Raw genomic sequence first — 11,864 nt, 5'->3', positions numbered from 1 at the left:
TGCTGACTGAGGCTGATAGGAGTTGGAGTCTGCAATGTCTGGAGGGAGCCACATAGGCTATCTCTGTGCTAAATTAAACAGATGCAAAACTAGAGACAAATATCTACTGTCCTGTAATTAATCTGTGCGTTTTCTGCTTCTACAAACTTACCAGCAACAGGGCTAGGATAAATGAAGCCAAAATTTAGCATCTTCTGCTTTAAAAAAAAACAAGCAGAAGACTGAATCATAATTCATGTTTCACTGCCAGAGAAACAGATACCCAGAGCCTGAATGTGTCCACTGAACCAGGCAGCTGTGTTAAAAACCTGGTTTATAGCCTACTGGCTTTCTTTTCTCTCCATTTTCCCCTGAAGCTATAATTCAAAGTCACCTGGGCATCTATTGCTCTGAGTTGATTAGGCCCTAAGACTGTGATGCTACTTGCTTTCAGTTAAAGGACATAATATACCATCTCTGCTAAGCCAAACATTTTGATGCACAGAATCATATCATCATATGCTATCAGTCGCTCTCACATGCATCACAGAAACCACAGTTTCTCCTGGCAGAACGTAGAGAGGTAAACAGGAATGAAGCTGAATCTATGACCAGAAAATTGGATTGCAGGACTTGTATAAAAGAAATAAGATCATTTAGGGATTCAAGGAATATTACAGACGGCATTTCCTTAGTGAGACAGCCATGGGTACTTCCCAAAGCAGCTTGATGACAGCTACTTGACAACATTATCAACATTCAGAAGTCAGTAGGGCTTAGAAAGCCAAGTCTCTTGCCAACAAAATAAAAATTACAGCATCACAATGTACAAAGTTCCCACATTCATGTTCATTTTTATTGGTGCATTACAGCATTTACAATTCCTTCACATTAAAAGCACAAAATTAAAAAGACACTGATCCACAAAAATACCTTTTCCTCACCATCTTGCACTAGTAACTGCAGCTCTTCTGGATATTTCCGTAAGGTTTACATCATTACATCCTCAGTAAATTTTAATTACATTAAAATCAAAAGCTTTTACAAGGATTCTTTTATGGCCCTCAGTGTAATTACCTCCATTAAATACACTTCATTCTTTTGCCGCATTGCAAACTCTCTCCCAACTATTTATCTAGCAATATAGAGATATTTTTGTGGCACTGAATGCCACATTCTATAATCTGGTTAGCCGGGATTCATTTAATGGTTGGCAAGTCTTCTAATTATATCTTAAGGAAATGGGTGGAAATGGCTGGAGGAGGAAGGGGTGTCTTCTTCCAAGACATGGTGAGTTCATACAGCATTCTGGAGGAGAGCCTATGTATTTCATTCATTTTTAAGAATTAGGCAGAACGAAATGCATTTAATGCACCACTTAGAAACATTCAGTCTTGTTGTGAGAGGAAACTAGGAAGGCAGCTTTGTTATGGAAGAGGGAACATTTATGAGGAAAATTAAGAATGACTGATGATACCTTAACATCATTATGCGAATCAAGCCAAGATCCAAATGCATACTGGAACAGTGGCTACATTCAAATCAGCAGAGTGAAGCTGCTCTACATAGTGACCAAGCCAATTTTGACATTGACACTGCAAGCCACAGAAGAGAGCTTGGAATGGAAGTCAAATGCTCTGCATAGTGAATTGTGGTGCACAAATGGCTCGCTACAAGAGGTTGCTTTCTTGCTTTTGAAATGGACACCATGTTCAGTTTGTTCCTATAAACTGGGCCACCATGAGAAGTTTTTTCAAAAAAACATATGGATTAAGCCAGAGCTTGAGGGCCACATTCACCGACCTGGGCAACTTTCTGGGGGCCACATACCAGTGGTGGGTGGGGCCAAAGGCAAAAGTGGTAAAAGCAACAAGCATGAATTTGACCTTCATACAGTATGCTAGCTTCTTCACACTAACACACCTCTCTCGATCCTCCATCAAGATGCAATACCAGAGCTCAATGACATATTTCAGCCAAGTCAAAACACTCAAGGAACATGCCTGGTTTGGCTTTGGGGATGTATGCCCTAGAGGGGGTCTCAAGGGCCACAGAAAGAGAGGCCTAGATTGCTGCATTTGCCTCCTGGGCCTGAAGTTTCCCATACAGTCAACTTGACTTGGTAGCCTCCAAAGCTCCACCTGGTTTAGAAACTCGAGATGTGCCAGTGCAGCAACTTTCCGTTTTTATCCCAAATATAGTGACATTGGTGGAGGGCATGTATGAGTAGTACAATAGCAGATTGGGGTCAGCCTCAAAGAAAATGAAGCAGGGAAAACAGACCTTTGGAGAGATACCTTGTGCCTGATTTAATAGTCTCACCAGGACACCTGAAGGCACAGGAGCAGCTAAACCTCCAGGAAAGCTTTTTAAGCCCAGGGCAAGTTCAGCAACACCTCCTGCTTAAAGGCCGGTTCCCATGACAAAGGCTTTGGGTGTTCTTCAGGACATTCCCACAGTCCCTCCTCCAACCATAGTTGGCACATATAACATATTAAGGTTTTGAACAGTTAGTTTCATGCATAGACAGATGTCTGAATAAAAAAATTAGAGCACCTCTATAACAGAATTCATTCTGTAAGAATTTTTCTCTCTCAAAAATATAGATCTAGGACCATTGTGAAAATTTCACTAGTAAGACAGTAAAGACACGTGATTCAGAGTATATGTAAGTATCTGATCATTGGGGGAAATACTGCAAAACTTCTCAAACCCTATAAGGTAGGCAAAAGTTATGTCATTGCATATTCAGGAAAAGTGAATCCTAATACTATTCTGACTTTCCACCCATTCATAATTTCCTTTTCTCTCATACATACAGAGGTGTAAGATCCATATCTCCACAGTATATTTTACATCCCAATATATTTACATAACACACACACACAGGAACACAAATGTCTCTTCCTATTAAATTCTATAGGGCTTTTAAAAGAATGTGATTCTAATTTATTGTATATTTTCAATATATACAATCCTCATTTCGGGTATTTTTTTATTTTACTGTGTGCAATGGATCTATTTTAAAAAGCGGGGTTCATCTGTTCTCACCTCTGACCCAAAAAAATCATAGTTGTCAACCAACAATCACTTCCTTCAGGTAACCCCTGACCCCCTGCATAAAATGAAAAAATTGGCAAAGAAAATGCTCAGTTTTTATAGGGGGATGTGAACTTGTTAAATTACAGACTAGGCCAAAGCATAGTCCATCAGGCACACATTAGGTATAAATATAGCTATGGTAGCAATCCCTTCCAGTTGAAAGCACCATAATGGGTAGCATTGATCAAAGCAGCCTCCGTTATTCCAGCTAGCTGATCAAACAAAAAAAACCCATTGTCAGATTATTACATAAAACATCTTCTTCCCTAATATGCTTTTATAAAGAATTCAACGGCATGTTTTTCTTTCTGTCATCAAAAGGAACATGACTTCACTGCAGTATGACACTAGCACAAAGAATTAATGGAAGAAGAAGAAGAAATAAAGGAGGGGAAGATTAATGAATGTGGATATGCTACATAATTGCTCTGCTCCTATAAGGGTGGCAGAGACCTTCACCAATGCATCCCTAACTAGACTGGGGAAAAGATGCACAAGGCAGCAACCTGGACCACATGGTTGTATTCATGTCCTGAGGCTGTGAGCATTGCTCCCAACACTGGGTGTGCAGTGTGCAATGAGGGACCGAAGAAAGAAAAATCTCCCTTGAGTCATCCTGCCCACTTGTTATTCACCACACCAAACAGTAGCCAATGACTTTGTGAGTTTTTGCTGAGATATCTGAAGAGGGGCTGATGGAATAATGAACGGGATATAAACCTTTTTGTCAGTAGATGCAGTCTTGTGCACCCCTGTCAAATATCACAGCAGGTTAACGAATCTGAGGTACAACCTGAGGTACTTATCAAAATACAGTGGGCTAGTTCATACTTCGAACACTGCCAACAACCTTGCATAAGCGAAAGGCTGCACACAAGTGAAGGGTCGCTATGGAGTTCACCAAAGCAGCATGCTAGGCTGGGAGTCCTCGCTTTTTGCCACAGACTTCTGAAATGAGGTTTACGATTGTTAACATATATGCCACTGAGTGCTGCCACACACACACCCTCCCATGCATGCACTTGTAGTAATATAACAGCAGCCTCCCAAACAAGCATAGCTATCAACTTTTCCCTTTTCTTGCGAGGAATCCTATTCGGAATAAGGGCATTTCCCTTTAAAAAAGGGAAACGTTGACAGCTATGCAAACAAGGTACTTGGGAAAGTGCTAGATTCAGAATTGCAGATGCAGAAGATAACACAAGTTAATATAGCGTTGGTGGGGGCAGGGAGAGTCAATCTTCCCAAAAACAGATTGCCATGAATGGCAAACTATTAAAATCCCCAGAAAATAAACAAAGAAAGAAAAACCCATTAGACTAATGTGACTCTAGCTCACATATTCACAAAAATGTGTTGTTTTTTTCACCTTCACAATTCAGGATATTTTCCGTGTTAGGTTTTTTTGTTTCGTTTCTTTAAAAAAAGGACTACAACTTGCTGTTTGCCAATGAGTTATTCAGTTTGAATGTAAATTATGCTCTCAAGGGAAAGGAAAAAAACCGTTCCGCTAATGTGTTAATATTAAGAGTGTCCAAGTGATCCTATCAATATACGTTATTGCCAGCTGAGAGTTCCAAGGTCTTTGCATAACTGTGCTGTGGACATCTTGCTCAGGAATGACTGGTGCCTGCAATCTTGGCCTCCTCCAGCTCTTGCTCTTTTGTATATTTAAAACCATCATTTCATTATAGTCAGCACAGAAGAACGCTGCCAGACTTGATGGGCAGCGCAAAGATACTTGCACTGCTACGTGTTAGACAACTGGGAGACACGCAGAATGCTCTTGTAACCACATACAGAGTTATGAGACATAAAAGAAATAAACCTTTTTGATACATGCTGAATGCCTTCGGAAAAGAAGGTGTGGTGTCAATCACAGTTCAGAATGCCTTTAACTTCTTAGCAGAAGATATTTAATCCCTTTGCAGTCGATATGGTCCATCCGAGTAAGAGTTGGTCCTGATCCGTGTTCTAGCTCAGCCACAGGTTCACTGGGTGGCCTTGAGCAACACATTCTCTTCCAGCCTCTGCCACCCATCTATAAAATGGGAATAACAATGACCTGCCTCAGATGGCTGTTGGTAAGTATGAATAAGCTAGCACTCTGCACGCTGGAAGTGCCATGTAAATAGAGATTAGTAATCATGAGCGGCGTCTCACGGATCTTAGTTCTGTATTTGTCCCCTTAAACAATCATTGCTTTTGCATGGAACAGAGGGTGTGGGAAACACAGGAGAGAGGTGTGTGAGGGGAAAGAAAAGGATATGGAAAAGTAAGGGAGGGGTATGGCAGAATCACAGCTGTTTAAGAGACATTTGTTATGCAGAGAGACCAGTTTGGATTGGCGGAATGTATGAAAGGGCTAGAAGTTCATCCTGCATGTGTATTAGTCATACTGGACCTTCTGTTATCCCTTCCAGAGGCAGGCTGGTTGCATTATCCACTGTGGGCGCCTCTTCTTTCTTCAGCACGGTCTGAGCAAGCAGACTGACATAAGGCTTGTGACAAGACAGGTTACCCAACGGAGGGTAGTGTTGTCTGTAGCAAATGTAAGCAAACATGAGGCCGATGACCCCTCCGACAAAGGCATCTAGATGTGGGAGGGAAAGGAAAACAATATTTGCTAAGAAGCCATGTATTACTATTAGAACTACAGGAAAGAGAGAGAGCCCCCAAATTAGATACAGCATGAACACACTATGGCCTTCCCACCCCATTCAGATAGGGGGATAGTGCAGTTAGTGTGGGGAGGGTGGCTTGGTGGCTCTGCCCCACCACACCAGTGGGCACTGAACAATCGTCACGACAAAATAGCTTGTCTTCTTAAACTGGACTGCTGAAATGAAATCAGCTTGGAATGACCAGAGACTGATTTTAAAAAATGTAGAAGCTCACCTGGTTCCGGTCCTCAAAACAAAATCCTATGCTCTGCTCAGAGGCAACATGTCCGCACATTAAAATTAATTGTTTGATTAATGCCTTGCTCCTGTTGGAGTTTGGGGTTCTAGTAAAACACAAGTGTCAGCTTCCTCCCCCCTCCCTGATTTGGATGAGACTTTTCTGGCTTTAATGTTAATTATTACCTAGGGTTTTTGTTTTGATCATCTTGTTATATTCAATAAGTCAACTGAAACAAGCAACGCACACACCAAAATAGGAATCACATGTGCTTGATTTTGGTTAACCAACATGTTCTGTATTAAAAGGGACCTGGAATACTTTAGCTGCGAAATTCTTACACTTTAGTTTCGTTGGTCAACTTTGATAATCAGCAGAATAAACTGTACGCAGAGAATCTGTCTTCAGATGTTTCTTTCCCTACAAGATTGATATTGCAAAGAGGAGGAAGCTGAAGTAACTGCCTCCCTGCCCCCAATGCCCTCCAGCGCTGTCCTCTGCATATAAAAAGGCAACCTTCTGCACAGTTACATTCAGTGTAACTTACACTGTTACAAGAGCCTGTTACACTCATGTATGCTTCCTGCACTTAGAGCCCTAATTTGCTTTATTTTGCAAATGCATGTATTTAAATAAGGGTTGTAAAGCTGGGGTAGCCAACCCAATGTTGTGGGCTTCAACTTCCAATATCTCTGAGTGATGGCCAGGCTTGCTGTGGCTTATGGGAGTTGTAGTTCATAGCATCTGGAGACCACTACAATAGCTTTCCCTGTCCTAAAACATGTAAGGAGCTTACACAAGTGCAGCAGACTTCTCACTGCTGAAGTTCACATCATGGCAGATGGCAACAGACAGGCTGAAGAGAAACCCATAGAGGGTTCATATACAATTTCAATGTGATTATTAGCAGTAGCAGAAGACTAATTTGGGGTTTATATCATGTTGGTAGGAAGCCTATTCTCTGGAAATGCTATCGCCCTGAAAATCGCTTGCAAAGGTTAAGTGAGAATCACCACCGTAGTTAAACATATGATCTTTAATGACTAGTCCTGGTGCTAACAATTCCACGTATTCACTTTAATAGTAACAACTACAATTGCCATGTGGATAGTATAATGACTTGAAAACACTTCATATTAAAGCTGGTCTATGACAGTCATTCCATGCAGCAAAACCAGTTATCACATAAGTACAGTCGTACCTTGGAAGCCAAATGGAAGCCATCCCGGAAGTCCGTTCTACTTCCAAAACATTTGGAAACCAAAGCACAGTTTCTGATTGACTGTAGGAAGCTCCTGCAGCCAATCAGAAGCCGCAGAAACCCTGTCAGACATTTGGTTTCCAAAAATAGTTTACAAACCAGAACAGTCACTTTCGGGTTTGGAGCGTTTGGGAGCCAAAACGTTCGGGAACTAAGCTGTTTGAAAACCAAGGTGCGACTTTACAGGTTTATGCTGTTGCTATTACATTGGTGTTAAGTAAATGGAATTTGTGCTTTTTAAGACCAACCCAAGCAATTTCCAAGCAACTGTAATTTGAATAGATTTACAAGGTGGCATCCAACTTCAAACTTGTTCATTATTTGAAACCACTAGAGGAAACTAATACTTTGTTCTATCAAGCAATTAGTGCAAAACAACAACATGCCATGCTGAACAATACATATTTGTTAATTGATATTGATGACTAACACCCTCTCTCTGGGCATTATCACCCATTTGTTCCACCTTTATTAAACTCCTTTGCACCTATGTGTGCACTCAAATGAGGGGCTTCAGCTACTTATTGCTACTTTTATTGTTTTTGACACAATAAAACCAGGACATTTAACCAAGATATTAGTGCTTGTTCTTGTTTCTTAATTGCATGACTGCTTTCCACAAGGAAATGCAAAAGAAATCTATTTAAATACATGGCTTCATGTTTATAGTCTTTACCCTCAGCCTTTTAAAAGTTCCTACACAGAATTTATAGTGCCCTGTCACTAAATAACCAAGATCTATTTATTTTTCTCCATTTGCGTTCTGCACTCATTATAATCAGCATGCAGTACTTCTCCCCCATCGTCTATCAAGAGAATCTTCTTGCTTCCCTCCCATGAAAATAAATGGTGTCCCAAAGAAGATAAAACAAATTTAACACAAGCCAATATTGGAGATCATCTTGTATTCAAGAGAGCTGTATGCATCTAAGGTTGTCAACGACAACCATATAGGAATGTGAAACAGTGAGCCCCAGGATACTTGAAGAATTACACTTGCACACACACATTCACCTATGCAACTAATAAAACAAGAGACATTTTGGGGTACACACATATAGAGCAACTATTTCATGCAATCAACTTAACACTAATGTGTAGGATAATCAGAAACCCAAGAACATAAGAACTGCTGGATCTAATCCAGCAATTCCCTCACAGTGGCCAACCAGATACCCATGGAAAGCCAGGAGTTTAATTTGAACACCCTGATGAGCGTGCTTTCCCCATCTTGCTTGAAAATACCTCATCTTGCACAGGTGTGTTTCCACTGTTACTTCAAGGGAAACCTGTGGGTATTCCTCTTGAGTGAGAATCTTCTCCGAGCGTGAGCAAATATTTACATGAATTTTGTGTCAATTTGCTTTTTTTTAACATATAATGTTATGAGTAGTTAATTAATATTTTATATTTTTTATATAATCCACTTGGAGATTTTTGTCAATTAAGTTCAATATAAGACGTTAAAAACAAAAGCCTGAAAGCAGAACCTGAGTGCAACCCCACTCTTCTCTTTCCTCTTTGTGGTGCTTCCATTAGCAGCTGGCAAACTTGAAAGCCATTTCCCCAGTCCCCCACCTCAGATGGAAGGGCCTGTGACTTTGAACTTTTTGGAACTGCCTCAGAATTATTTTACTTTATTTTTTTATCTCTCCAGTACGGAAATACACAAAGGATGTCACAAGGAATAGGCTGTTAGCCCAGATTTAATGCTTGACACTCGGTAGCCTTTTATCCATTATAATTATTTCTGTGTACCTTGTTGGGAAAATAAATTGGAGTCTTTTTTAAAGAAAAGAAAAGGAGGGTGGAAAACCTTGTTAAAAGTAATTACCGACCTGCTTGGAATTCATAATGGAGCAAGTTCATCTGCCATTGTTCCACCAGTATGCTATGCTTCCCCATTAGAGTGGAAAGGGGCTCGTCATATTAATTTAGTCAAACTTATATATGACTTCTTAGGTGTATGGCTGTCCTATTTGCCTTTCACATACAGTACCTGTGTCCCATATGTTATGCTGATCGTCCCTGTTTGTTCCCCACTGGGCAATAAAGGCTGTTATCACAAGTAATTCAGCACAATTGCCTGTCTCCTCTCATCATAAGAGACAATGACTGAGCAACAAAGCCTGTAGCTGCATTTTACTGAGTCATTTAAGTCTCCCCATTCTGGACGTGGTCCTTTTAGGTAAGTGCTAAGGCCACCTGCAGAAAAACATGTTGTTAATACAGTCCTTGGTTCCCATCAAAAAGCCAGCAGAGTTTTCCCAGTTCTACCTCCTTAAACTTCAAAGGCAAGCATAGACAGCCGTAATGGACATAGCAGTAATCCCCTTGGGTACAGTGTATTTCCACCATACAGAAAACGCTCCTGTAATTATCTGCCTCACAGCACACATTTCATTCCATGAATAATTCTGGCTTTTGGCACAGCAGATTTCTTAAGCACATACTTCTAGACTTACCTCTACAGCAGCATTCAGAATAGTTTTGCCTTTTACACATATACATATGCATACCCACAGGTACACACACACATACACATTCTGAACACATCGCATGCCCTGCATAGCAGATCAGGAGAAAGCATATTCTACAACATAATATCTATGAATTTGACAACACACTCTCAGGTCATGGTATGAGGTTAAGAGAAGACTTCTTGTGTGAGTAGAATTCTGAAATAGTTTTCACTGAACTATCCCCAAGAACCTTCCAACACACCCTCTACATGCTCATCCAGATGCAAGACCCACTGTATTCAATGGGTCTTTTTCTAAACCTTTGGTGCATTTATTAGGGAGTTGCAGGACTGTTGTCTGACTACTTTTAAACAAACTGGGTCTCTTCTCCTTTTTCTATATTATCTTAAAATGCAACCATGAAGCTATTAAAGGATTCATTTTTAATGACTCAGAGCTGGATCAAAACACCAGATGATAAAATTATTCAATCCCTTGTCAAAAACAGATGATAATCTACTCCCAGACAGTCAAGTTTAAGATAGGTTATCAAAAAAATTGTATTAATAGGCAACACCCAAAATGTAGAGAACGTAGACATTCAGACACAAATGCTGACTATAGCAAATGGTTTTTGTGTGTGTCTGAAAATAGTTATACATTCCCCCACTTCTTGAAAAAAACACCAGTGTATGCGGACAAATCACATTTAGGAGTCTATTAACAGCCATCTGTTTATTTCTAAGATTCTGGGCAGAAGATTCATCTGGGATGCTAATGTTCATATGAATGTAAACATTCACTATATTTTGGATTCACTGTGTTAATGTTATATCATCTATAGTATGATGTTACAAATACAGTATTTATCTATATAGTTAACTACAGATCTAAACTACAGTGATTCTGCTTTCTGCAAGAGAGGAAGCATCCTGAAAATACAGTTAAGCATCTGATGCTTGGATATTAACACTTGATGATGTAAATCAAACACATGCATGCCTGTACCTCAATATAGTATAGTAAAACATAACACAAAAATGGGCACATGTAGGCTCAGTAAACTAACAGTTAGAGTGGACCATCATTTCTTTCTACTTTATTATGTAAATAAAAATATATATTTCCAAAGGAATACCCTGGGGTCAGAAAATTTGTAAGTTGGAATGGGGGACAGCTTGGACCCTCGCCAACTCCGTTCTGTTTTACACTGGCTAAACTAATTGCTGACCTGTAGGCAGAGATCTAGCTTCCAATTTGTAGCCAGAGATCTTGTGAGTAAATTGCTGCTTATGGGATGCCCACTGCCATCAATACCAATTTCCCTTCCAATCTACATTCCCTTCTTTCCTTGGAAAATCTGTTCCAGAGGGTTGGGAGACCCCCCAGAGTCACAAGAGAAGTGGGATGGGGAAGAGGAAATTGGCAAAAATGTTCCACAAGCCAGAGCCTCTGCTGGATTATTCATGGAAGAGCAACTCTGAAATTGGAACAGATGTCACTTACAAGCCTACAATTACAAAAATGAACTGGGTCAAAAAGCCTTAACTAATTACCTCTGCCCTGTATTTCATTTAAAAGATTTATTGTATTATTATTTTTCTTCAAAAAAAAAAAAAAGGCTATGTGTGGATACTGAATCAGAGCAGTGACCTGTCTTTCCCCTTACTGTACATGGATAAGAATCACTATAGCAGACAAAGAGCATGGACAACTGACATAAGGGGGAGATTCCCATGGCTCACCTTGCCAATGATGCTTGTAATCGCACATGCGTGACAGAGCGATCATCATGGCGCAATACAGAGGTAGAATCGCTGCACAGAGCCGCCAGCTTTTCCCACGGCCTTTCTCCGTAAAGCAATGCAACTTCCCAGCCAAGTAGAAGGTGGTGAAGCCAAGGCCTGAAAATGCAACTGCCAAAGGAAAAAGAAAATGTAGAACCAGGTAGCAGATGAGAGTTAGCAGAATGATACAAAGAGGCTGCTTAGAGAGTTGTGCATCTAGAAAGCCAATCCTTTGGCTGCAGGGAAGCAACAGCTAATGATGAGATCTTAAGCTCACAGTGCATCATCGTTAAGGATCTCTTATGATTTCCAACAACTGGTATTCAACGGCATTTTTCTGTAACTGCTCTCATACGACTTATTAGAGACTTA

The 11,864-nt window shown here is 40.3% G+C and overlaps 1 protein-coding gene across 2 annotated transcripts in view; it reads right to left on the bottom strand.

Annotated features, from left to right (window-relative positions):
• Positions 1 to 817: 817 nt before the first annotated feature.
• The window catches only part of PLPP4 (phospholipid phosphatase 4), an 88,807-nt gene continuing 77,760 nt past the window's right edge, over positions 818 to 11,864 (bottom strand). The window contains exons 6-8 of one of the 2 annotated variants that reach the window (XM_081912852.1): positions 11,451 to 11,621; positions 5,486 to 5,674; positions 818 to 5,122 (exon numbers count right to left, since the gene is read on the bottom strand). In XM_081912852.1, coding sequence (XP_081768978.1) covers positions 5,073 to 5,122; positions 5,486 to 5,674; positions 11,451 to 11,621 — 410 coding nt within the window. In that variant the 3' untranslated portion in view covers positions 818 to 5,072. Of the gene's footprint in view, positions 5,675 to 11,450; positions 11,622 to 11,864 lie in introns of both variants that reach the window. The other variant, XM_081912853.1, reaches the window with a different exon arrangement.

This window comes from Podarcis melisellensis (assembly GCF_964234715.1).
Source record: "Podarcis melisellensis genome assembly, chromosome: 5".
In the NCBI taxonomy this organism is placed as follows: domain Eukaryota; kingdom Metazoa; phylum Chordata; class Lepidosauria; order Squamata; family Lacertidae; genus Podarcis; species Podarcis melisellensis.
This window is presented reverse-complemented; position numbering and strand designations above follow the sequence as displayed.